This window comes from Pelecanus crispus, chromosome 4 (genome assembly GCF_030463565.1).
Source record: "Pelecanus crispus isolate bPelCri1 chromosome 4, bPelCri1.pri, whole genome shotgun sequence".
Classification (NCBI taxonomy): Eukaryota; Metazoa; Chordata; class Aves; order Pelecaniformes; family Pelecanidae; genus Pelecanus; species Pelecanus crispus.
In genome coordinates, this window is record NC_134646.1 from 7,538,981 (window position 1) to 7,566,967 (window position 27,987).

General features: G+C 43.8%; 1 protein-coding gene across 1 annotated transcript; it reads left to right on the forward strand.

Annotated features, from left to right (window-relative positions):
• The first annotated feature begins 242 nt into the window (after positions 1 to 242).
• FGF2 (fibroblast growth factor 2) lies at positions 243 to 27,527 on the forward strand. The gene is made up of 3 exons (XM_075708929.1): positions 243 to 429; positions 21,830 to 21,933; positions 27,342 to 27,527. The coding sequence occupies exons 1-3, from the start codon at positions 243 to 245 to the stop codon at positions 27,525 to 27,527; spliced, it is 477 nt and encodes a 158-aa protein (XP_075565044.1).
• The last annotated feature ends 460 nt before the right edge of the window (positions 27,528 to 27,987 follow it).

Below are 27,987 nucleotides of genomic sequence, written 5' to 3' on the forward strand. Positions count from 1 at the left end.
CCCGGCCCGGCTCTGCCCTGCCCTCCCCGCCCGCCCGCCTCGCCGCCGGCCGGCAGCGCCCTTGCGCAGCTCCCGCGGACGGGACGGGACCGGACCCTCGGCCGCGCCGGGGCAGCGGGGCCGGCCGGGCAGGGCTTGGGGCGAGGCTGGACGGCCGCGGCAGGGGCCGAGGCCGCCCGGGGCTGGCGGCGGGGGGCGGCGGGGGCCCGGGGCGGCGGGGGGCCGCCGCCGGGGCCCGGCGCATGGCGGCGGCGGCGGCGGGGAGCATCACCACGCTGCCGGCGCTGCCCGACGACGGGGGCAGCGGCGCCTTCCCCCCCGGGCACTTCAAGGACCCCAAGCGGCTCTACTGCAAGAACGGCGGCTTCTTCCTGCGCATCAACCCCGACGGCAGGGTGGACGGCGTCCGGGAGAAGAGCGACCCTCACAGTGAGTGTCCCGGGGCCGCGGCCGGGCCGCCCCTCCGCCCGGGGCAGCGGGGCTCCGAGAGGGGCCGGCGCCTCGGCCGCCGTCCCGCCCTGCCGCCGCATCGGCGGCGAGCTTTGCCGAGAGAGCGTCTGGAAACAGGCGTACGCCCGCACGGAAATCGCGGCGGGGGCGCACGGTGCGTTCACGGGCGCGCACGGCCCGGTGTCCCGCTGCCAGCTCCTTCGGCGTCTCCTCCGTCAACCTGCCGCGGCACGGGGCTTCTCGGGGCACACAGGTGTGCTGACCTGCTCGAAGGAGTCTGAATTTGTTTGCGTGGCTCTTAAAAGGGTGTAGCGGCACTTGACTGCTTGACACGGCAGTGGTAAATGCATTGGTTGCATAAAGGTGGGAAGAAGGTTGGGGAGATTTTCCCTCAGTGCGGCTAAGTCCTCGCGAACAGAAGTACTCTTAGCGTACAAGTACTCTTAGGAACAGAGGTGTAAATTTGTTCAAGGAAGCAGGGTTTGTAACAAAGTACTGTCAAAGCACCTTTTAGGCTTAAAACGTTGCGTGTTGTGGTTCTTTTTTTTTTTTAAACTTAATGAAGGATGGGTAAAATACAGCTCAACCCTGTGCATTCCAGCAGAAGCACTTTGTCCCTTGATACCTGATCTTTTGAGGGGGGAAGAGGCTCCTGAGCTGGGAACACAGCCCTGCGGGTCGAGCGGTTAGGGTGGCCTGAGGGTCCGTGCCCCCAGCTCGCCTCTGCCGTCCGTGGTGCCGGGTGCCCGCTCTCCGACAGGGTCTCGCAGGGAGCGAGGGGCAGGTGGCTGTTAGGAGCGCAGGCTGTTCTTCATCCCAAGAACGAGATGCCTTTTTGCAGACCTCAGAATATTTTGAAAGTATTCGGTATGGGGTTTTGGCAGAGGTAGCGGCAAGTTTTTGAAATGCCCATGAGGTATTTCCTTCTAACCAGGTACAAGGAGGTGCTGTATAGCTGTCTGTCAGATAGACAGTCTCAGTGCGATTCCTGGTGTGAGAAGATTTCTTATTGTACAGTGTGTGCACCTACAACGTGTGCACCTCGACGGGGCAGCGGCCTGCCTGCAGGCACTTGCCACAAAGAGCAGGTGAAATGTTTTACTGTGATCCTTCGTCTGTTTTGCACCTGTGCGCTGAGTGAGGGATGCACAGATGGGACTAAAGTCAGAGGAGAAGGAAGTGAGGAGACAGACCAAAGCTTCCTAACATTACTTTCCGCTTTGGACGTTCACCGTTTGCAAAAAAGCTTTTCCAACAATTCCAAAGAACTACTGTAACAGGCTGTTCCCAAATAACAGTAGTGCCAAGTTGGGCTTCAGTCTGAGGCTATTTTGTGACTCTTTGGTAGAAATACTGTACATACGATGGGCTGAAGAGATACGTGGAACAGTGTATTTTGGGGAAGTTAGCATCCTTTATTATCCTAATATACTAATTATTTAGTATTCTTAGGAAAAGCTATAGGAAGCTCTCAGACTTGGTCCTATGCATTTGCATTTCTCTGTTTCTCAGATGCCGTTTTAAAGGGAAGCGTAGTCGATGTTGTGCGTGTAGCAACAAAATATATTTATTGCCAATAGAGCGCAGTAAATTACTGCATGTGGACTTTTCAGGTGTTGATGCCTAAAGCAAAGTGTCTTAATTTACCATATAGATAAGTGGTTTGATTTTTACACGTACCACTCGGTTACTGCCAGGATCAAATCTGTGCTGGAAAGCATGCAGTAACATGTTTGGTTTGCTTTAGCCTTTTTGTATTTGGGAAATGTGGGAGTTCTTACAGGAAATAAGTCTCATTAGTTTATCAAACATGTCACCTCACCCCTAGAAGGAGCTATGAAAATATGCTGGAAATTTGCTGCAAAGGGAGATGATGTACGAGGCTGAAGCTGGGTCTCCAGGCCTTGCCGCAGCTGTCGGGTTCTTCCCTCACCGAGCGCTCTGTGGTGAGAAATGCCGGTGGTGGGGCGTGGTGGGGCGCGCTCGCCTGGCTGGGCCAAGCTGCCCCGCGTGGTGGTGGCATTCGTCGTTGGCTTTTTCACCACAGAGCTCCCACATAATCATCTCCCCCCCCCCCCCCCCCCTTTTTTTTTTTATTATTCTGCCAGGAAAACTAGTACTAGTTTTATGTTCTTGAGTCCATCTAATATGTGTTTTCTCTTCCTGTTAAGCCTTATCAATGCTAGAAAATTTTTAACTGACTTCTCGGGCTGCTTTCCTAGTAGTGATTTATGTTTGAAAACCTTTCTGGTGTTGGTGGTACTGCCTTAGTCTTTCCCTTCAAGTTTCTCTGTTTTACTCTATAGCTTTATTTTTGCTGTCATTTCTTTCTGGCTTTCCATTTTGTACTTTTTCTTCTCTGCCTCTTCAGTGCTATCTGATCACTAGTATTCTTTCCCCTTTCCTTTGGTACTTGTCTCTCTGAAGCCCCTCTCTTTTCCTACCCTTTTCCCTCCCGTGTGAACGGTGGCAACAGGTAAAGGAAAATCGGAGTTATAAATGACTGATGTGGCCTCTTCCCCGTGCTGCAGAAGGTCAGCTGCCGGGGAGCTCCTCAGGTACCCGTCAGCTTGGCACTCTCTGGCCATCTGCAGAAAATCCCTTTCTTTAAAAAGAGCGGTTTTGTAAGTGGGCTGCAGCTGGAGGGCTGGTGGGGTTCACTTCCAACAAGTGCACCCAGGCACAGGAGTGCCACTGTGCCTGAGCTGCTCCCTTGTCCCCTGCTGTCACGCTCTCCTTTTCTCATTATCAGACAGCTCTTCGGGGTTTTTTGGTGGTTTGGTTCTTTTCCCTTTTTTTTCTTTTTCCTGGAAGAACTCTAGTTCTGAGAAGTAGAGAAATCAGTGCTTGAAGCATCAGCGAGGCACATTGTTATGGCATTACATGGTTCACATCCTTAGCATCTTTGTTGTAAGTGCGTCATTCGATACGAATCTGCGCGACGCTGAACTCTGACCTGGTGAATGCTGCTCTGTGGAAGTCCCTGTGAAATCTTCTGGTATGCCTGGCAGGTCATCTTGGCATGGCAGATGGCCATAAATCTTGGACAATGTGAGAAGACTTTTAAAAAAAAAAATTAACAAAGAAAATAAACACCTCAAATAACTCATGGTGTTTTTCTTAGTTAAGTAGAAGGTTTTGTAAGATGGTTTTGAGGGAAGAAATATAATGGCTGCAGAGAATTTGATGTAGAAATCTAATTAAAGGACAATTAGGAGAGATTCTTGTGGTAGTTGCTATTCTTATGAATTAATTACACAAAATAGCATTTGATTAGCACATCCTCATTTTTACTTTTAATGGAAGTTCTTATTTTAGAAGGCAAATTACTATCTCCTTACGTTTCAGACCAAAAGCTAATACTGTAAACAAACTTCTATTATCCCTGTCCTTTTTTGCTCCCCCGCTTCTGCCTGTAGTACTAAGGGACGGCTTGTTTGAAGCATACAGTCTGGGTTATGTCATGGCAGCGAGAGTTTTGACTGTTTTACGCTCACCCCATTCACTTTGGTTTATTCATAATTGTGTCGTTAGTGAAATTGGGAATGGAAGTTTACATCCTGTGTGCTGGAGGATTGGAATCGTATGATTCACACAGCTAAAAAACAGGACAATATGTCTTACGTGGTCGATATTGCCACATCTGATGTGTGTTGTACAGTGACTTCAGTGAAGTGCCCCTTTGGACACACCCTGGGGACTTCTGCTCAGTCTTTTTCCCTCGAAGGGGTACGTTTCGGACAAACAAGAAACAGAAGGCACTTTCTTAGAGTTTTGTTGTTTAAAGCAAAACAAAAAACGTGGGTGTTTTTTCTTGTTGTTGTTGTTGATCAACAACATTTGATTTATGCCCTGGAAAACATACAGAGAATGCAGTCTTCTTGGAGAGGCTTTTACGAACCCTCCGGAGGTGTTTGCCTCAAAGAGGCTACAGTGCCGGTGAAGGGGAAAAGCGAGGGGAATGGAAAGGGAACGCTTACCCATACACATTTTAGAAAATGTCTAATAGCACAGCTGGTTCCCTTCACAGTTTCCCTCACTGAGGAATGGTTGGCATTTATATATTTCCATAATTTCTCAAGCAGCTTTATTTCATGGTGAGCATAAACCAAGGCGTCCAAGGAATCCTGAGCGGTTCTTGTCCGCTCATTAATGAGGTGACAAGGCTCCAGCCTGTCACTTGGAAAGGATTCAGCAGTGTGAGCTTTTATCAGCCCTGCAGGTGTCTGAAATACCTTCTTCCTGCTCAGTAGCTGGCTACTCTTCCACAAATATCTCAAGAAAATGTAAAATAAGGTAATGCTGCTCCAGGAAAACTTCCTCTTAAGAAAGTTCCTTTCGTAAGTAGTTGTTAACGTTATGATTTTTACTTGTATCATACACAACATTTAAATGGTTACTCTGTAAATGTTTCGAAAAGACTACATTGAAGTATATGCAGACTTTTAGAGCATACCAGCTTAGCCAAGAAGATAGAAATCTGATCGCTGCTCGTGCGAATGGAAGAAAACTAACTGTGATCCTCAGAAAAATTTGAGCAAATGTAGAAGTGTTTTAGTATGAAGGTTCAGCACCTGGTGCTTAGTTTTTTTGTAGGTATGTAAGTTATTTGGGACTCGGAAGATCTCCTCTTCCGTGTCAGTGTCCCGCAGACGTGGCTGGAGCTGTTGGCAGGGCATCCTGTTCCAAATCTTAGCACTAGGTGAGAGTTGACTTTCCCACCCCCCCCGCCTCCAAAACCTGGCCCTAAATGTCCGAATATATTGCTTCTACCCAAGTCCTTCTGAAAACAGGCTCTTTTTGCATTACTTTTGATCTACTGCACAGACCTTAACTTGTTTGCCAAATACTAATGCTTTGCGACATAGTCAACACAGAAATTCCTCCCGGCTCTCAGATGTAGCTGGTTTTAGGGAATGAGGTAGCAGAGATCTCCCGTGAAAAAAAAAAAGTTGAGAATATGCTTCCTTTGTGTCTTTTGCTTATTTTGTCATAGAAATGCCGTCATACTGTTTTCTGCATGGTCCTGCAGGGTAAATTCATGAGATGAGGGACAGACCACCTGCGTTGGCTGGAGGCACTGAGGGAGGGTGCTGTTCAGGGAAGGATGCTCTCTCTGTCGGCATGTCTGCTAATCCTCTTACCCAGATTTCAGTGAGTCTTACCCGCCCCGAAGGTGTGTGACCAAGTAGCAGGTACACTCTGAAGATGGAGCAAGGCAAATAAATACGAGATGTCTCTGGTGGGCAGCGAACTGTCCTGTCTCTCCCAGCTGTTTTCCAGCCACTTTGGAAAGGGCTGTTGGAAGAGTGTGGAAGGTTCCCAGGGCACCACCATCCATGGGTACGCTAGAGGGCAGGATTTAGCCCTTAAATCTTCCCACAGGCTTTAGAAATTGGGAGAGCTTATAGGTGCTTACAGATTCTTGTTTACGGGAAAACAAAATAGTCCGACTGCTGCTTAGCCATTGCACAGCCACAGCTGAATGAGTAAGACAAACACAGATAACATATAGTAGCTTGACAGTATACGGTGAAATTACGGAGATAGTCGCATAAATGCAGATTCTTGCAAAAGCTGTCTTTATGACTCCCTTAGAGTGGGTAGGTTAAAACTTCTGCTAAAAACTGCAGTGACGCATGTATGACATCTAGTGAGGTCAGAGTGAAGACTCTGGGACGTTTGTCATCTTGATAAAATGGAACTGCATGTTCCTGAATTGCTCATCAAGAAAATGAGATCAGGTGGCTGCTAATGGTTTTTATTTGGCTAATAAATGCTTGAAATTTGTGCAGCTGGTTCTAAGAGAAGGTTTATCCTGTGGTGGAGATACATTTAAAAGCATTTTACAGAAGGTGAACTATGTTAGTAACATTTTTCTAAGATATGATTTCTTTTGACATACTAGATGAAGAAACTAAATTGCAGTTAGTTAAAACCTGTGGGTTTGGGTTTTTCTCTCTCGAAGCGTGTTTGGTATATATTACTAAAGAGGTTTAAAAGTTGCTCGGATTCATCTTCTGTAATAAAAGCAAGTTCAGGTTCTGTATTCTGTAATAAAAGCAAGAGAAGCTCCAAGTGCACAGACAGCTGAATGGGGAAGAAGAGACGCAGCACTAGTTTCGGCAGTAGAATTAACAGCCGCAGGGTTCAAAAGACGCTTGAAGATAAACCCCAGCCAAGTGCCCTTCTCCTGTTCAGTTTCCACAGAATGCATACACCTACCGTATTTTCTAAAAGAAGGGGGACCTGTTCAACTGCAGGTTTTGGGGCAGAATTTTGTTTAATTGTCCTTGAATTAATCAATGTCTCAACCTGAATTTTAAATCATAATCTTTTCAGGGGCGTTTTGTTTCTGTAAGCTTTTCCCAACTCCCTTGGATTACATACACGGCAAGCGGTTTTAAAAAATAATTACTCAGTGGTTTCTATATACTTAAAGTTGTTAACACACTGAAGCGAAACTTTTAACAAGAGTTTGACAGTTTTTTATGCGAGCTTAGTATTTTTTTACCTTTTTCTTCCTTTTTATTGCCCAGAAAAGTATTTTTCTGATATTTCCTCATTTGTTCAAGCAGTTTGACCTAAATCGATGAATCCGTCCATAATTTCTTATGTGAACAAGAGAAGATGGAAATTTGTGTTTTGATTATTATGGTTTTTAGCACTCTTGGGAGCGTTGCCCTGAGATCACTGGCCATCTGTTGTTCCAAAATACTTGAGAGGTGATCAATTGTACTAAACTGGTTAATGACCCTAAAAACAATGGAGCTTTTTGACTGTTGGTGGCAGCATGTTTAGTGCAGTTATCTGGTAAAACAAAACAGCCCATATAACCTTAATGCAATCCAGTTTTTAAATAAAGGTTATCCTGAGAATGCTCAAGTTACTGTTACTGAAAAAAGTACACGCTTGCATGAAATCTGTGAATTGAATATGTATACCAGGTGGTATTTGAAATGTTTATGGCACAACTTTTGAAGTTGGTAATGAGATTACATTTCAATTCTGATGGAGAATTAATAGCCCTTACTGCTACTAGTATCTGTTTAAGACCGTGCATTTCAAAGTAAAGCAACTCTCTCATCATTTGTCATTTTCAGTGGTGTGTTTGGTGACAATATATGGGTAAACTTGAGTTCCTGTCTGCCTCTTCTGCTGCCTCCTGACTTCTCAATAAAAATATTTAAAGGGTGACTCTCTGGAGTGCTGGTGGCATTTCAGGATTATTATCTTATGTAGTTTTTTGTTTGTTCAGGGTAGGGCCAGATTTTGACTGGAGCCTGATACGATCGTCCGAGAATATAAATGAGATGATGTCTACAAAGTTGGGTGGAGGTTGTCTTGCACAAACTGTCATGGTACACTTCTGGTTGAGTGATCCTGTATGAACTTATCACTCATGTTTGACTTTTAGAGCTTGAAAACCACATTGCTCGAGTGATTCAAAGGAGAAAGATATTAAGGGTACTAGGAAAGGGCAAAGCAGGAACTAGACTCCATAGCCATTTGCAGTGGCAATGTGGTGAAATTATATTCTTGTATTGTGGACCTCGTTAGCTTGCCTCTTACCTTGTGACGAGACTTGAGCAGATCTCATAAACCAGCAGTCGTTAGGATTCCAGCTGGAATGTGCAACTCACAAAATCCTGATACTCGCGGCTGTGAAACACTGCATGGTGTTGTGTTTTGTATAACCAAGGATAGATACTGGCTGTGATACAGCTTGAAAATATTTGCAGTCTGTTTCCTGGGTCTTTCCTTTCTACTCTCAGGCTGACCCAACCTAGTGCCCTTGATGCCTGGTGTCCGTCTGCAAACCTTTACCACGCCGATGTGTTTTATTAGACGTCCTGTTGCCATTCTGTGGTGGTGTAGCACTGTGGTTATTTTTGCTGATAAAGGATGTTCTTAATATACTCAAGTGTATAGGCATCGCAGAATCTCGATCTGCACTTGGTACGCCTCTTTTGGGGAGATGTCTGTAGCACCTCTTGGGGTTGGCACCAGTTTTTTGGCAGACTGTATCTTTTCTTGGTGTTTCCGGGTACTGCAGAACCAGATACACAAGTGTTTCATTTCTATCCACGCATCCCCTTTTTGCCTTCCCCTCCGGCCCCCCAACGTTGTCTTTTAACATCACCTGTTACGTTGTCGGTGGCGGCTGGCCAAGGGATCCTTTGGTCAGACGCTTCAGCTGATCTAAGAAGTCTCTGCTGCTAAAAGGGATGGTCTCTCCTCTTCCTTCCCCCAGTCTCAGCTGTGCTGTCATTGGCACCACCTCTGGCCCAAGTTCAGCAAAGGGACAGATGGGTTTGCTGAATTGGCAGAAGGGCATTTGCTCACTCTCCCTCTTCCGCTGCATGAGTTTCTGACCGATTTAATGCATTGAAGCAGCTCACTGAGATGTCAAGAAAAGTGCCAGAGCTGGCGCGAGGGAGGTGGTAGGAGTGTGCAGCTGGGAGTGCGGGGTGGAGGGGCAGGAGCTGCCCCTCTCCAGAGGCAGCTAGCGTTCGGTTGTCACTGCCTGTCTTGTGGTACCATGTCCTGAACCATCTCGTCTGTTAAAATGCAGGACAAGATACAGTGTCTTCCTTGATGGATGACTTGAAGAAGATGAACAGATAGAGTCCATGCGGTTGTCAGCTATGTTACATTTCAGGTTAGAATAGTAATTTTAGGACCATATTACAGTGAGTGTTAATACAGTCCCACAACTCTGGGAAGACCAATAGTGTGACTGAGATTTCTGGATGTAGAGAACCACACCTGTAGAGTAGTTTTGTGCAGTGCTCCACTAGGTCCTGTTGATACCTGTGGCAACACAGATGGGTAAAAAACGAGAGCATTTTTTAGCATGGGGAAGCAACCATTGAGGGCCATATAGAGGATGCATGGGGAGCGGCTGTCATCTCTGCTTGGAAGTCACCTAGGGTATCCTGCTGCGCAGGCTTGTTAGGCTGAGCAGTTTCTGGGAAATAGTATGTGGATTCAGTTCACTGGGTCTCTCCAAGTGTAATGGAGCAATTGGGATGAATAGCTAAACGTGCATCCGGCCGTGCCTCTGAATGTGTAAATATGAAGGATTCATTTTGTGGTTTTACAGATGTTTACAGAATCACTATGGATGTTTTACTGACAGTAACGTAGCTCATTCAGGAAAACGGAGGAAAAAGATCTACACTGCTCGTGTCCTTAGAAATGCAGGAATTCCTGAAAGCTGAAGAGGTCTACAGAACTGTCCCACATTGCCAGTTTTAATTTATTTCAGTCCCAACCTTCTGCTTGCTTTACTGCTTCAAGAAGCAATGTCTTCAGAGCATTTAACTGTGCTCGAGCTAGTACCAGTGATTGTAAGGGGTCACTATTTGCTATTGAAGAGCAGAGCAAGGTGTCTCAAAATGAGGTTGAATTCTGGTGTTGAAGCTCTGGTAACATGGATCAGTGCTGTCTGTGTGATCTTATGTTAGGAGACAATGCTGTTCGGAGTGAGAGATGTCTGGCCTGCCTGCTGATCTGATGCGACATAGGGCACGACAGTGCGATTGCTGGTGCTTGTAGCCATGGCATGCTTTTTGGGAGCATGCTCTTGCAGTGAAGTCTGGAGCAGCGTGGGGATTTGAACCAGCAAACAGATTTAAACCAGCATAGTTGAATACTAGTAATGGCCTGGCTGAAACAGGAGAGCTCCAAGTAGGTTTTTCCAAGCTGCGGATTGTAAGGTCTCTCTTTTGTTGCCAGGAAAGGGCTCGTGTCCCTTCTCAGTATGGTTTGAAGGTATTCAGAATAAGCAGTGGGTTTTTATTCAGAGAGCTGGAAGCTGGGGAAGTGACTACAGCCTGATCCCTCTTTCTGTCGTTCCGCACCCAAGTTCTTGGCTCCCCAGTACAGGCTAGGTCCCACGGTGCATTCTGTCTGCCTCCTCAGGGTGATCATAGTGGGCTGTAAAACTGAAGAGTGTTACCCAAATATTTGAAGGGAAGTCTAAAAATGCACTGTGCATTTCATTTTTCCAGGTTAGGGAATTTGGTTTCTTACAAAGAACTCTCTACTCAAGTGAGGCTGCATTCAAAAGCAAATTAGAGCCTTTTTGTGAAGGTTCTGGTTCACTACTGTTCTGGGTCAGCAGTGATTGACGGCTGTCGTCCTTCCTTGCAGCTCCTGCTGTTCCGCTGTGGATGCATTATTTACATGTCAGCATAGGGTGGGATACACAGCTTGATGGAAGGGGATAAAATAGATGCGAGAATGAAGTAAGTCTCCAGGCTTAATGTTGTCTTTGCATTGTCCTTGCAGTAGGCGAGGTGGACAGGCACCAGCGACATACCATGTGTGTTTATGTGTATGGATTTTGATTGGGTTTTTTGTTGACTTTTTGTAAAAGTATTTATTAAAGACTGGGTGATTAATTCAATTTCACTGGTATTACAGATGGAGGAAATGCAAAACCAACGTAGTCACTGTCTCTTAACCTTTTGGCCAGATTAAGAGCAATTGAGTCTAAAGGACAACTTAATTCATAGGAACTCCTCCTTAGCAGCTTGTTATTTCTTTCTCCTCCTGTCTGCTAAGCCATCTCCCTGGCACCCAGGGTGCCTGGCACAGTTCCTCTTTCACCACTCTGCTTCAGACTCTCTTGAAGTCCTGTTTGCTGATTCTTCTTGGCATTTCTAAAATCCAGCTTTTCCTTTCCAACTGTCACACTAAAGGCTTATTAAGCCTATGGGTTGGCAATTTCTCACCACTGTTCTGGCAGCCTTTTCCTTTCATCTCAGCACATCTGTTGCTACTGCTCTGACATCAGTTACAGCCCTAAAATTCTGTGTACTGCCGAATAGTTGTTGTGTGAGTTGTAGGTGAAGAAGGAGCACTACAAAGTCCTTCTAAAAATGATACATTTTACCTTCTCTGTCTTCGGAAGTGATACTCTTGGGCTTGTCTCGGGTTGTCCCTGTTTTTATGTATGTTTGTTTTGCTGCAACGGAAAACCAGGTCATAGTTACAAAGAGATTAGTGAACATAGCTGAAATTCTGCAAGTTCGGTGTGCATCTTGTGATATCAGTCAGTGACATCGTTATGTTGGCTAAACACTTGCACCAGCTTTGTTTTAAAGCTGAACAACTGCAAGTGGTTATTCTGCGCTTTAGTAAATACTAAATGAAGTGAAAGCAGTTTAAAGAAACATGATGGATTACCTTACCCTGGTTGAGAAAAGCCCTTTGGGAAAAGGCCTAAAAACCATGTGTGAAGATGCATTCATCGTTTTGACAAGGAAACCCTTAAACGTTCTAAATCAAGAATTTGGGGTAAAGGTATTGGTAGCTTGGAGACGAGGCTTTATTACCTGTACCCTCTCATGAATGCAGTTCTTCTCTGGTGAAGTTAGTAATATTTTCTGTTTGGTTTTGCCATCTTGACTTTAAATGACACAGTCAGCTCTTCTGCAATGACAAGGAGACTGCAAACAGCGTGGCAGGTAGGTATTTAGAAGAATTTCATAAGATGGTGTACTGGCAGCATCTGGCATTTGAAATCCTTACGTAATGCCAAGCAATCGCTGTTTACTTTACTCGGTAGCACCAAATACCCAAGTTGTGTTTTGTAAGCAGAATACAGAAACTCTAGGGCTTTTAACTTTTAAAGGACTTGATGAAGTTTGATGAACCTGTTTATGCAAGCCGTGTGAAATGGAGAAATGTAATTGTGCGTGTTTCACACGTGGGCAAGGAGCACTAAGCCAGACTGTTGCCAGAAATGTTGTATGTCACGCTATTCTGAAATGGTTCTTTTGCAGGATGACTTTGCTGTCCTTTAGAAGAAATTTATAGGGAGCATTTGAGGGTGCTGTGTATTTGGTAGTCGGTGTTCCCTGGGGAGGATTCCCAGTGTGATAGGTATATGTTAGGTGGAGTTGGATATTTGGAGGAATTGAGGTTAAGATATAAATGAGAACAGATGGAGAACCTGAATAGGGAAATAATTTTCATTGTATTCGGTATTTGTACTACTTAAAAAGATGAAGACCCTTAAAATCTGTGAATGTCCATGTTATGTAGACTAGGTTAGCAGGTTGATATTTGAACAGTTACACAAGTTACTACTCTGTTTAAAGCCTTGGATTTACTCTTAAGTGTAACCGGAACTTTTTGAAGTGTTCATATTTCAGAAGTGTGTGTTTTTGTTCTAGATGTTTACATTTTAAAGACCTGAGGTCTGTCTGCGAGTGGTTTTATGCCTCTGGCTGGCAAAAAGGAAAAAGATACACTTACAATGTTGTCATGCAAAAGCAAAGAAATGTGCCTTTGTACGGGAGCGTGACTCACTATTTCTTAGTGTGACGCTTCATTTGCTTGATTGTTTTTGTTGCTGTTCTGTGGTTTTTGTTTATTAAAAGACCACCTCTTCTGCAAAGGTTCACTTGCTGGTTTTCATATCTGTTTCTCCTTTCTCCCTCACACGTGCTGCAGGTTTTAGGCAGCGCGTGCTTCAGCAGCTCTGGCGATGGCACAGCTGTTTTATGGCAAGTGTACGAAAGCAAGCAAAGAGTTCTTTTCATATTTGCAGTCTCAAGACTGGGGATGCCTCATACATCAACGCAAAGCTTATCAGTTAGCGGAAGATGTTAATATGTTCCATATGTCTTTGAGAAAGAGACATCGAAAAGTGGCAGAGACTGGATGTGGGAGAGAGCAAGCCAAAGGTATTTTGAATTCCTAGACATGAATTACAGTAGGCACCACCCGCTCATGGCTGGGGTTTGGATCTGACCCAGCGGGCAGCTTGGTCTGGCTCTGGAAATGCCGAAATGGGGATATTAATCTGCGTGCGTGTGAGTGTGTACGTGCACGTGTATCTTTGCTGAACCAGCCCTTGGGTTTGGGAGGGTTTATTACATTAGGTGTGGAGCAAGCACGCCCGACTCTGTATGTCTTGCTTGGACACCTGGCTGGGAATAGACGCTGCCCCCAAGCATGAAGGAATCAGCCAACTTCAGCCACAGAGTACGCGGGAGTGGGAATTCGGTCGTAGGGTGTTGCATTTAGCAGAACATCGCTGATTCTTATTTTTCGCCCCTTTTTTGTGAACTTCCTTGCATTTCTGATACTTATTCCCTCCAGAGGTGATCTGCCTCCGTAGCAGTGAGACTGTAAAATAGTTGCTGCGTTGTTCTTTTCTGTGGGCACGGAGGTGCAGGAGGGCGAGTGATGGGGAGCTGGCACAGGAGCTTCACTGCAGTGTCATTCGGGGGCCTCATGGAAGGATTTTCCTTACAGGGCCTCTGCAAATATGTTGGAGATGGGCCCTGAGCCTTTGGCTGGGATTTAGCTTTTCCACAGCAGAGACTGTAGTAACGCTCGTCATTGATCCAGAGACGTGCAGCCTGGGATTTTCACAGGGTACATAAACTCTCCCTTCTTGTAAACTGAGCGAGAGGTGTTTTGCTAATGACCTTTTTAGTTGAAATACAAGTGGTTGTATGTTAGTGAAAATGGGGGTTGAAATAGTATCAGATTCCTTCTCTCTGCCCAGGGTCCGTGAGCTGCTCTGTTAGTTGCAGTGTCTGGGTAAGGTACGTGTTTGCTGTTGAGAAGTTCGCAAACCCCCAAAATTGTCTCAGAGCATTGGCTGATCAATGTTTTTGGGCCCAGAGTCTTCCTGGTAAAAGATATTTCACATCACGTTCTTGCAGGGAGTTAACAGCAATGTTACAGTCATGAAAAGGGCTTCTCTTCCCTACTGCCTTAAGAAGGCTGCGTAAGTGAGAGAGGCAGAGCAGTGCAGAGCTGCGTGTGCAGGTTGTAGGCAGCATAATGATTTTGGCGTCTTGTCTCGGGGTATTCAGGGCAGCGTTTGGGGTCCTGAAGGGAAGGGTGGAGGTACTGGCAGTGGATATCCAGGTTGCGTGGTCCTGCCCTGGGAACAGCATTTCGGTGTAGGTGGGAAAACTCTGCAGAGCATGAAAGCAGCCTCTGCATGTGCGTGTGGGGCACGCGGCAGTAAGAGGTGTGACGGCAGGAAACGTCGGTAAACCCTTGTGAGCTTTGATGTAGCTTGCGTGTACGTTTGACAGCAGCGAGAATGTGACAGCAGGGTTTTCGCTGTGAAGTGATGTCTCCATCCCTTGAGCAGGAGGCTGGACTAGGTAGAGTCCTTCTGACCTGAATTTTCTGCGATTCTGAGGCCGTGGCTGGGTACTCATGGTTTTAGTCTGCACTGAAGTCTGTTTGTAGGGATCTTTACTGGGTAGATGATAACGGAGGTATAGCTTAGGCTTTAATCATACCTTTATTTGCTGTGTAAGTGTATGCAAAGCCAGGAGCTCAGGGTTGGTTTTTATGTTAGGGTTTCTCTGATGGAGTGGTTAGATTTCCCATTTCCTTGTGGAAGAGTAGGAAATTGGGGATTTTATGAATCCATTTGGCTAATTCATCTCAAATTCCACCTACTTGAGGTGCAGGAGTTTGCCTCATGCTCCAGGACGGCACCCTCGTGTACTGTACGCTTTACCCTGCCCCTTCGTCGCTGCTGCTTGCTCTTCCCGTCTCTGTGTGTCTTCTGTTTTTCCCTAACGTGTTTCTGTCCCTTGCTTTCCCTGCTATGACCTTTGCTTTCCCTCTTCCTTGGTGATACTGTGGCATACTCCTGCCCCAGAACATCTTAGCCAATGCAGCTGCTGTGAGTAAAACAACCGCACATGGCTTTGTGCACGCCGATTGCCCCAGGCGAAGGGCTTGGGATGCAGGAGGCTGGCGGCACTGTTCCTCTGCGGCTGCCAACAGCTGTCCGACTGGGAGTGTGTGAGAAAGGTAGTACGAGCTCAGCAGTGAGTAACTTCCAAAATGTGCAGCGCTCTTTTTCTGAAGTATTAAGTTGCTAGGTTTTGCCAAGATCTTCTAAACAAACCCATTTTGAAGGAGATTTTTGGCCGAACCCTTTATGATGCACAGCAATGAAACCATTTGGGACCATTTAAGTTAGTGCAGTATTATTTGGTCTGGGCCATTAAAAAGCTTTGCTGGGTTGGGAGAACTGTAAAAGGACTGTAGAGTTTTCAATGCACATGCAATTTTTCAGTTCTAGCACTCAGGGCAATAGAAGAACTTTTGGAAGATGTACACGCTTTCTGTATTCTCTGCATTTGCTAGCATCTTTTCTGTCTGTGTTGTGCTACTTGTCCGTAAAATTCTTTTCTCCACTGGCATATGCAAAACTGCATTGGAAGTACTTTTTTGAGCTCTTCTAAGAAAAGATGGGGAAGATCCAATTCATAACAGACATCTGAAACCTTGCCAACCACAATGCTATTAAATACCACTTTTCAGCTTCCATATTCTTAGAAAAGTCTCTCCAAATTGTGAAATAAATGCCCATTTGTAACTCTCTCTGAAATATGCTGGCTAGTTTAACCTGCAGCTTGTATGTCTGTCCTGACCATATATCCTATGAAAGGGGAATAGTCATGTATGTGTAACTACAATTTTACGTCCGCAATCCATTAATGACATGAATGCATGCAGAAATCCGTGCCTGCGGAGCTCTGCTGGCTGCAGGCGGGGAACACATCAGTGTGGTCGTGTTTTGTCTGTGTTTAACAAGTCGCAGGATCAGGACTTGATCTTAAAAAAAAAAAAAACAAAAAACACCCCAAAAAACCCAGAAAGCTGTTGAACCTGTTTAATGTATACATCAGGGAGTGGTCTTGAAGAGGTTTGATCTTCTGTGAATTGTCTTACAGCAAAAAGGAAAATGACTGTTTAGTCATTCTGCCTTTCAGATGCTGGTAAGAATCTCTCTGTCTGAGTGTCACTGTTGGAAAGAGCGCACCTGCAGATTTCCTGTGTTAATGGAATTAAGCTGGCAAAAACCCCCAGGTTCATCTTGTATGGTCATTTGTGTGTATGCATAGGGAACAGCTGTATTTCTCCAAGAGGGGCTGTGTGTAGTGGGAGGTGGAGAAAACTCTCTCCCAGGCATTTTGGTGCATGTGGCAGTGTGGTTCAGCACCCTTTAATGCCACAAACTGTGCTGGTGTTGGTGGAACTTCAGGTTAGGCTGTAGCTCATATTGCTCTTCAGCCAAAACATCAGCGAATACGTATTCGTAACACAGGCTCTATGTACTGTGAAGAAAAAATATCCCCCGCTCTATCCTTTTTTATACTACTGGAAGGCATAGTAGTTTCACTCAAACTACATCCAAAGTGATGTGTTTTCCTAGTTAATGGTTGTCTCCTTAGGTAAATGTTGCTGTTTGGATAATCTGCTGTATAGAGATGTAGATGGTATTATAAGCAAGAAGACATACGACTGTAAAATAAAGTCTGTACTGGAAATTCTGAGTCTTAGGTTACCCTTACAGCTTTAGAAGGCTCTGTGTGTGTATATATATATATAAAAAACCTAGTGTTTACCAGTAGCTCTAACAATGTTAGGCAACTGGGTGCTGAGTTAGGACTCTGCGTGTCCTGTCAAAAATTAACATGGTCAAAATTGTCACAGGATTTAGTCTTCCTTTACTTTGGCTCAGCTATGGTTCACCGACCTTGCTGTGAAAAAACGTTGACAAACCACTGATGTTCTCCATTTTGGCCGTTGCGTTGAGATCCAGAGGTTGCCACGGATCCTGGTGCAAGAGCTGGGGCTCAATGAGTTCTCTCGGCTTGGCTGCTGTAAGATGCGGAATTCCTATGTTCTGGAAATGGGATGCACCGCCCTCAGTGAGCAGCTGGAGGCAAGATTTGGACGCAGCCTGCCTGTGGAAAGCATTTTGCAGTTCAAGAGGTTGACAAATAGCTTGTGATTTTTTTGGTATGGGAATCCTTTTGCAAAACTTGAGGAAAAACTCATTATCATAACAGAATGACTAAAAAAAAATCACTGTTGGATTCTTCAGGTAACAGGTTTGTGATTGTGCTGAATAGAGGAACAAGGAAATGGCTCAAAGGAGAGGGTTTTTTTAGGATACTTTTATAATTGTATCTTAACAGTATTAGAAATTTGTGTCAGAGGAAGGCTTTAAATCCATCTCCTGAATTATAGTCCGTGCCTCAACTTTATTCCATTCATGTTTTCTAAGCCTTTTTTATATCTTCCCAAAGATACAACTTCATCCTTCTTCCTCGGAATGAAATGACCCTGGCATGAAATTAAATTTGTACGCCTTGCACTTCATTTCTTCTTACTTGGCAGAAAAAGGGAAGATGATCATACTTTGGCTTACTATGAAGAGATACAAAAGAAAGTCTTAACAGTAGTAGTAAATGTACTGAGTCCTTTTTAATTGTCACTGCATAAAGGTTGCGTAGGTTATAATTTGGATAGGACATTTTTTTATTTCATAACTTTCTGATGATTTAGTCTCAGTCCTAAAGATGTTTGCTCAGCGTGCCGAGCGAGGCATCGACCGCAGCCTTGCACTTGGCGTTCATCACAAATTAAGGGGCATGCTATGAATGTGAACAGTGAAATAACGTACTGCTGTGCGGGAGGGGGGCCCTCCCAAAGGACTGCTGGAATAACTAGGAAAATGTGCTTTTTTGGCCCTCAGTTCATTAATTAGCTGTTTCACAACAATCTCTGCTACTTTTTTGGATTACAAACTTCTTAATGAGTACTTTCATGGATCTGATGTTGAGGTTCAAGTATGCTGAAAACAAGTGTTATGAGCAGATCTGAAACGATGGCCCATGTCTGAACTATTGCTATTGGTGACCTAAAGGCTGCTAAAGATAGGGATCATTGGTGTCAAGTGTTACGTTTCTCTTGCGACCGATGGTACCCAGGTGCCTTGAGCTAAGGCTAAAATCGTTGCTTCTGGTGATGACTGCATGGTCAAAATGTCTTTGATTAGTAAGGCTGTATAGTATCTTGGCACCTCCAGATCACCGTACTGTGGCAAAGACTTACTTTGCATTAATAAAGCCATAAAATAACGCTGAAACCTGAAAAACTTACAGTGGTATTCTGGCTCTGTTTACTTATGTGTTTTTTGAGTTGGAGAGGAAAGTCCAGTGAAGCTGATTTTGCTTTTGGGGCTTTCAATATTGCAGTGCTTTTCAAACTCCGCAGGAATTTTTTTTATTTCCCCCCTTCCTTTTTAAAGAGTCACACTTTTCACAAGCTTCTCCAAACTATACAATTATTTTTACAGCCTTAAAAAACCCTTTACTAAAAGTTTGTTTTTGCAGAATCTGAACTTCTGGCCCAGTATGATGCCGTAGGAGTCGGTGTGCTTTTTTTGTCAAGAGACAGTCACGAAGCATAAGGATTCCATACTGCAGTGATTAATATTACTTTTCAGATATGTCACACAGCTGTTTCTTGTTAAGTGTGCGGTGAAAGCTGTATGCTTGGGCACATCTCAAAAGTCCGTTTCCCCCATCCCTGCCCAGAGCACTTCTCCACATTCTTGCTTCCCCAGAGGGCAAGGAGTTGCGCTGAAGGTTTTTGAAGCTGTTCTCAAGTGTGATTTTGGCCTCATAACTTGGGGGGGCTGTGTTTTGGATACTTGATTTGGGGATGAAATTAAACATTTCACCTAACTTTTTATGACTACAGAGGTTTCTGTATTCCTTGGAAGTCTGGAGTTATTAGCGAAGTCTGAGAGGGTTTTTTTTCCTTTATGCAAAATGGCAACAGACACACACATAATTCATAAGAAACCATTTTATCTTCTTTAGAGTGCAGCATTTGTATTAATATGGATTCAGTTGTGTATACAAATCAGTGGATTTATGAGCAACTCTTACTGATGTCTGGCTGTATCTAGGGAAAGATCAGATTAAATAATCGTAATGCTTAAAAAAGGGTTTGCAGCAATTCTCCTAAAGATTTCATGTTCCTGGTATTCTTATCGTTGGAGTTTCTTCAGTCCTGTCTTTAGGAGCAACAGAAGTAAACCAAGAAAGTTTTCATTTGTATTGGAAAAATATCTTTTTTTTCCCCACAACAAAAACCCAAATAAGCAGCAACCTCCCTCTGAACCTCAAGAGATACTTCTGCTCCAAAATTTATGGTCACTTTGAGTGTTTATTGTGGTAGCTTAAAAGGTCAAGCTTTTTAAAAACTGCATCATTACATAGAAAAAATGATATACTCCCCAGCAGCAGGTGGCTGAATGAAGCTCGTGCCTGCGATGATGTGTACCAGTATTGCCCATCAGACCCGCCCCACTAGGCTGCAATAGCAGCCGTACTGTACAGAACCAGCCGCGTGTTTCTCATGAACCCTTCAAAGAAATCAGCAAACACAAACTGACGCGAGTCCTTGGCCGAGTACTTTTGCGTGAGCGGAGCGCAGCTGTCGGTTCCTCTAGCTGGGCTTTTATCATGGCCAGATCTCTGTATAGTCTGTTCAAATAGAAAATGTTGTTAACTCATTCCCAAAATAATTTCTGGGATGCAAGCAGAAGGAAGGACAAGTTCCAGTCTAGTTCGTTTTTGGAAACACTGATAGTCTCGCGCCAGATGAGTCACATCCTTCGTTCGGACACCTGACGGACACATAACCGGTACCAGCTTGCGACACCCTGCTTGTTCCTTCTTTGGCTGCTGCAATTCTTTGGCAAAAGTCGTCTTTGTCTTTACACATCCCAAGAAGGTGAGAAGCTGTTTCTCAACTATTCCTCATCTTTGATGCCTGTGTTGCAGTGATCTTGCTTCCTGTTCGGGAAGCACAGTTGGTTTTAAAAATCCCTGTGTAGTGGCACTGTGGATGGAAGCACAGTATTGCACGGAAAAACAGTACTCATCTGGGCTTGCTTCTGATCGCTCTTTTTTTAAGTGAGAGGGTTTGCAGATGCAGGTTTCACTGGAAATAACAGCCATCCAGAAGAGAGGAAAACCTAGGGATTTTGGGAGATCCAATTTCTTGTGTTGTGCTGTGACGGAAATGGTTGTGTTTGTTTTGAGCAGAAATCAGACTGAATCGTACTGCCTGTGCAAGCTGGCTCGATGGGATGGAGCTGCAGGGAATGGCTGTCTGTTTTCTGGGAGGGGGGAGGGGAGAGGACACGAGCTGCAAGCGGTCCAGAGAGCTCATCGGAGTTGCTGTATGGGCCTTTTCCCCTTTTTTAAGCGATGTTTTAAATAATCAAGGTTAGGTTTTCAGCGGGAGATGTTCTAAAAATGGTTGGAATAGAACAGGATCTTCTGTGGGGTTTGGACAATGTGTACTTTGCTTCCTTTTCCTTCTCCTCCAGAAAAATGGCAGTTCCAACAGAGTGTTTAGATTTCTTTTGAGCCGCGAATACCTAAGCCAGGTAGAAGGTATGTGGTGGAGTTTTCTTTGCTATTTGGTATAGTTTCTTGTGTTGCAGTATTCCCCGTCCTGAGTAGCTAATGGTTGAAAAACCAGAACTTTGAGATACGATGTTGCAGATGCTCCGGTTAACGTCAGGCTGAAATGCAGAGGAGATGCAGCTTCCCTGGCTCCACTGTTTTAACCTCTTAAAGGCTTGATCCATTTCCCATTCTGAATGCAATGACAGGAATAACGAGGGAAAGAAAAATAGCAAACAGCTCTTCTGGATTTAGGTGGAGGCCACTTTTGTCTTACAGCTTGAAACAAGCTGCGGGCAAAGGGGAAATCATTCGTGTGTTAATCTAAACTACTGGATGTGATTTGTGGCTAGAAAAATCAGTTTAGACTCTGTGTTAATTCACAGGCAGTAGCTAAAAGCTATGTGATATGACCTTATGGATTTTCAAAAAACATGACCTTTTTTTTTTTTTTGAAATAATTGATGCAAATAAACCTACTTTTCACATTCCTAATTTGTGTAACACCATTTCTTGTGTCTTTGCTGTCCTCATCTACTTTTGCAGTTCTTTCTGTTTGTTTGTTCTACCCGCTTGTTGGATGTATGACGTGGAGTAATTGATAGGTTTCTGTTGGGAACGGCTAGAACATTTAGTGAGTGATACAGTCCTGAATGGCCTTAATCATAGTCCAGACTCGCGCCTCTCTGACAGTCTGGCTGTATAGAATTGCACGCATTCAACGTCCGATGCTGTTCTATAACCACGAAGAAATACCTCTGTAAAGAAAATTGCCATGAAAAATTTCCATTTTCTATGAGCAATTGTCCATGCCATAAGCAGTCCTTCGAGGACAGGTTTTTAAATTGCTTTTTTGTGAAATGGAGAAAGAAGAATAACTCACACTTATTGTTGCCAATTTGACAATAGCTACTTTGTAGTAAGCATTTTCTTGGACGAAAAATGGGATCAGAAAGCTAGAGGTTGAAAGTTTACTGTCTTTGCTGCAAGCTGAAGCTCAGGCTTTCCCTGGCTTTAGGTTTGAAGCGGTAGGCTTCACTGTCAAGTGCTGAAATACCACGATGGCTGTGAAAATCTACTTTTGTCTTTTTTGTTCGCAGTCAAACTGCAACTTCAAGCAGAAGAAAGAGGAGTGGTGTCAATCAAAGGTGTAAGTGCGAATCGCTTTCTGGCTATGAAGGAGGATGGCAGGTTGCTGGCCTTGGTAAGCAGCGCTTTTTAAATGTTCATCTCTCTACATGTCTGTACTGGTAGGACCTCTCCTCCCTCTGTATTGAGTAACCTCTCCTCCAGCAGGACGTACTCAACCTCTCGGTGTGTGATTTGTCGGGGGGAAATTAGCTCTGCACAACTTCTGTCAATTAATTGAACTGTGATCTAGGAAGAGATGGGTATGTCTGCCCTCACCTAGAAGCTGCAAAATTGAACTGGAATGGCCTGAGAGAGAAAAATCATAGTCATCACGTATAGAAGGAAATTATAAGAACAAATGAAGAATGACGTCTCCCCCCCTCCCCCCGCCCTGAGTAATTTTTTTCCTCTTTTGCTTACTTTCACATAAAGTGATTGTAAAGACCCTTTTGAAGTAGGAAGTAAAGCCAATTTGTTAAAATTTTGACTTTTATGTTTTTGATAGTAATCTATATATATTGTTTTCTCATTTTCCTCTTTGTAAAGAATAAAGTTTTATTGGTCACGTGTACTGCCAAACTAGGAAACTGGCAAGAAAAACATTGTTGAAAATTTAAAAAAAAAAAAAGTTATTAAAGGTAGGTAAATTAAACTAGTCTATAATGAGACTAGCTTTAAACTCCATGCATTTTATTGGTATCAGCTTAATTTTTAAACTGTGGTGTTTTAAAGCCAGTATGTTTAGCAGGCTCTGAAAGTTAATAAGGTCTCCTAGAGCTAGATGATGAATTTTGCTTTAAGAGCTGCAGTTACGTTCATTTTGCTTACGTGAAGTACCGCTGTAGGGCACCCTACTAGAATTTTAGTTTGAAATAATCCCTGCTGCTTTTGTATCTTGAACGCAGCCCCATTCAGCTTCTGTGCAAGTCCCCACCAGTAACAGGTGTTAATAATAAAGTGAATTCCTGACCCCGGCTGAACTGCAGTTAATGAAAGACCCGTGCCAAGGGCTGCAGAAGTTACTGCTGATTCCCCTCAGTTCTGCCTCTGCCTTAGCGAAATGACTCTGACGGCAAGCAAAACCCTTCAGCAGTTTTCCGTGAGCAGGGATCCCTGGTGTGCTCCTCGGCACCGGGCGTCCCTGGCTCCGGGAAGCCCATTCTGTTTGTGCCTCTGAACACAGTTAAAGAACCTGTTTCAAGTTACAGCGTTATTTACTCGGATATTGCGTGACAGCTCAGTTGAAGAAAATGTGAGGAGTAGTCCACTGTGCTATTCTTGAATTAAGGATAATTGGGAATTTCCTGTGGCGCTGGTGTGGTGGCATTTGGCTTTCCGTTCAGATTGCCCTCCTTACCCTGAGCGACAGTGAATGGTCAAAATAGGGTGTTTAGCACCATTTGTAAAACTATAAATGCCTGGGTGCTTTTATATTTGGGATTTCCAAGCTACCGTTGCATGGTGGGTTTTGGTTGTAGAACATGCTTCCCTTGCAGCTCTATGCAGCTGTTTGATCTGCTTAGTTCTTGTAAGGCGGTGTGCTTGGAACGGCATCTGCTGTTCACTCGGAATTACTCTCTCAAAATCTGGTAAAGTTGGGTCACTTTGTGCTTCTCCCTTGAGCTTATAAAACATTGTTTTGTTTTGCTTTGTTTCTGGAAATGGGTATTACTTGAATCTTGTGTTCAGTGCAAACACCGCTGCCTACAGCTCTTCGTTTTTGCTATTCATAGGCAAAAACTCTCTACTGCTAAGCTTTTGCGCTTCAACCAGCCTAATGAATACTTCCGCAATTTCATGACCATTTTCTGCAGCACAGGCAACGTTTTTTCCATGAGGATTTCTGTACTACGACTTCCAAGTTTGTGGGCAGTTGTGCCTCTACTGCTTTCTGCCTATAAACGCGTTCATAAAACTGTTCCTAATTGCCAGCATTTCTTTTTTCAGTTTGAGCAGTGTTGTGTTTCAGGGGGAGCTTTGAAAGAGCATATGCTGGAAATTTTGCGGTGAAGCGAGCGAGCTCAGTGCACATGAATTTGTATCTTCTGAAACTGTTGGCTATTTCTTTTAAAACATTATGGAACTTTAATTTCTAAACACCTATTTAGTTCCCTAATGCACTAGTCACTCAAGTACTATTCTGTCCTTTCTAACATCTGTTTTGTTTCTTCTGTTTTACTACTTTTCAGTGTCAACAATCAATTTGCCTAGTGTCCTTGTTTTATAAATATATCAACATCTTCAAAAATATTTTTGCCAATTATTATTCAGTCCTGTTTTTCATCTAGTCGGATGTTTTTGCAATTACTCAGTTGAGACATGTCTTTATGGTTTGTTCTGAGTTGGGTTTTGCGAAACGACGTATTGCGTGGCCAGCATATCGCTGCTTACGCTGGTGATTGCGTGGTGGTGCAGTGGATCATGTTCTTGTCTTGAAAGCTGGACGATACGGCTTTTAATTTAGCGGTTTCATGCTCTCTGTTTACTACCAGGCTCACTTGTGGGGGAGAGGTCGTCTTTACCAGTTCAGTCACTGGAGGAAATGGCTGGTTATTAATGCAGCTAGTCAAAACCTCCCCTTGGAAAATGCTGTTTTAACTGAAAATATTTGTGCAGAAATGTATCTATTCCATCAGATTTTTAATGGAAAAATTGAAACATTTCACTTCTGATACGGCTCACTTTGACTTTCCAGTTTCATTTAATTATAATAATGAAATATTTTCACTTTAAGGAATTAAATGTGTTTGATTATTTCATTTCATGAAGAAAGCTCTCAAAATTTCCCACGAAAGGAAGAGTTGCACTTTTGACTAACTTCTGTATGTCACAAGAAATAATTTGTCATTTAAGGATATGACCTGTTCGTTCTGTCTGCCATGCTCCTAACAGTTTCACTATGACCAGACAGGTTTTGCCAGACTGAAGGACTTGAAGGGAAATTCTTCTCTTTTGATGTTATGGATTAAAATTGTAGTATAAGAATATTTGTGATGATAACCTTCATTTCCTGGCCCTTTTGCAGTTAGAAAAGGTGAAAAACGATCATGACCGTTCTCGGGTCATACTACATCCATTGTGGTAGTTACAGGTTAACCCTCTGGTTTCAGTTTTGAGACTGAACAAACTTGAGGAATTTTAATTCCTAATCTGAGTCCAAAGTGTCAAAACTAGTACATAACGTGATACTAAGGCAGATGCAGTTTGCACCGAAAAATCAATCGGTGGGTGGCGTCTGGCCGTGCAAATAAGGGAGGAAGACTTTGTCGCAGGAAGCTGCTGCCTCTTTCGGTCAATGAATCTGCCCAGGGTGAATCACCTTGAGGATTTCGGCAGGCGTTACACTTTGGCTACTGTAAGCAGTGGCACACTGCAGACCGTAGTACCAGCACGGCTACGACCAACATTGCTAATGTTAAAAACTCCTGCGCTCAGCGTTTTATTTAGTCGCTCAGACTCCTTCTGGCCAGAGGTCTCGCTTGGCAGCAGACAAAATACTGAGTGGTGGCAGGGCAGGCGCCGAGCGGCACTCGCTCCCCGCCACTGCCGCAAGCGTTTTCCCTTCCCTTCCCCTTTCCGTGAAGAGCTGTAGAGCTCAGGTGTTCCATGATGCGCTGTGAAAGCTTTCACTGCCAGGGCACCACTTTGAATGCAGCCTAGACCAAAGTGTCTTTGAAAAACCCGTTAATATCCAGGGTTTTTCCAGGGGTTGAGGTTCACAATGCAGTGGCTGGCATCCCGCTCCTGCTGGACAGCAGTCCAGCTTCCAAAACATCGCCTTTGGCAGATGTTAAGGAATACATAGTTCACGGAGCCCGAGCCATCATCTGTCACCTAAATGTTCGCTTTTATGTCAAAATATTTACATTGGCAATGTACTGCAGGAAAGCGCCGGTAGAGAAATCAGGACTTGAGTCTCCAGAGTGAATGGCATGGCACCTTTCAAAATAGCTTTATGAATGTAAAAAAAATCAAATCTTTTTTCACCCGTTTTTGATTATTTTTTGTAACACCCATAAATTGGCTGAAAAATCTGTTTGAGAAGTCTAATCCATTTTACTTTTTAAATCAGAGAGGCATGAGGAAGGCTAAATAAAAATGATGCGTTTCTCTGAGTTGTGATCGTGTTTAGTTTGTGGATTTAGCACATAGGTGAGGGGGTTGTGTGAATTTGTCTTACCAGTCAGAGTTAAATTGGCTTGGGTTTAAGTCCCCCAGCCAATAATAACTACCCAGGAAAATCTGTGGGCTAAAGCCTTGCAACAGATCATGCCTACCTTACATAATCTCACTGACAGGAACAGGATCATTTGAAAATGAAGACTCTTTCTCTTCAGTGTGGTCACCCCGAGGGAGCGGTGGTTTCTGCCGTGTGTGGAGATGTGCGGAGGAAAGTATATTGCACCGTATTCCTTAACGGCAGGCTTACCTTTTGAGGGCTTTATATACAGTTGGGCGTCTTCGATCCGATAGCGGTCGAGTGCAGCATGTAAGACAAGACAGACATAGTATTTCCCTGGATTGGTCTCCCAGCCTCCAACCACTCTCAGCTTTGGGGCCTTCTCAGCCATGAATTGTTTTTACCTATTGAGTAAATTTCAGTGAATTTCTTTTCCATGAACTTGTCCAAAAGTGACTTGAATACATGGAAGCTGGGGGAAACCATAACTTCCTACGGTGAGGAGCTCCACAGCTCAACTTCTACCCGTTGTGTGAAGAACCACCGACTTTTTGATGTGTAGGTGTGAGGGCGTGTTAATTCCCTGTAGGTGGAGTTGTTTTTGAAGACTTACTTCCAGAAGCAGAATAATGCCACAGATGGACTTCGGAACACTAGTAGAGCATGCTTGGTTTCTGTGGGGAATAGACCTCTTTGCCAGGTCTGAGCTTTTCTTAAAATTATGTGTTAAGATCTGAATTTTCAAAAAATCTTCAACAGATGCAGGCTTGCCGCTGTTTCGGAGCGCTATAAATACAGACTTGAATTAGCTTTAGGAAAGTTAAACCTCAAAATTAGAAGAGAATAGGCAAAGGCTGAAACTATGCCATACTATATCTCTAACTGATGAAAAGGTTGGTTTGAGGAAGGCAAGGGAAATACTCCCTTTTCTCTTACATCCTGCTTTTCTTTTTTGTGAAATTATGACCTAAGGCGAGATGGCAAAACTGAGCTTGGAAGTCAGCATCTACCAGTAGGAGCCAAGGGACAGGGTTCTTCAGTTGTTCGACTGAGTTTCAGATCAGAACAAAGAATTGCATAGTGAAAACAAACTAGAATCTGCTTGGTCTGTGTTCAAGACAATACAAGACTCATAGTTAAAAACTATATTTTAACAGTAACTCTTTCTTTAAACATGAAACATTTAATGTGAATTTCTTAAAACCAAATGTATTGCCAACTCAGGTTCTTGATAAGTTAGTCCTGTGAATCTGAAGAATCGATCTTTTGTGACGGATCTTTTGTTTCTTTTTCCCTTTTAGAAATGTGCAACAGAAGAATGTTTCTTTTTTGAGCGTTTGGAATCTAATAACTATAACACTTACCGATCACGGAAATACTCCGATTGGTATGTGGCACTGAAAAGAACTGGACAGTACAAACCCGGACCAAAAACTGGACCTGGACAGAAAGCTATCCTTTTTCTTCCCATGTCTGCCAAGAGCTGATTTCCACGGCGGATTCCGAGCACAGGTGCCGCACTACACTAAAGACATCGAGTTTCCTACTCCTCTCCGAAGTAGCAAAAATATAAGCAGTTATTTGCTGATACTAACTACTTTTGCAGATACCAGATTAAAACATGAGTGTTTCATACTGTCTTTATATTGCTTTTTAAACCTGTTGTGCCAGCGTGTGTGCAGGTAAAATTACTTGGAAAATATATTTTCAGCATCAGTAACACTTCTGTTTTCTGCTAGGTACCTACGTAGAGCGATTTTATTTACCTTATGTTTGCTTTACAGAGTAAGGGAAGACAAATCTGATGCACATTTATAGCAATATTTACCTTTAAAAATAATTTATGTCTCTATAGCTTAATTAGAGAATAAATAATTACTTTCTAATAATTACCTAAAAAGAAGTCCACGGATAACTTTAATATGGTCTAAATAACGCTACAGTAAT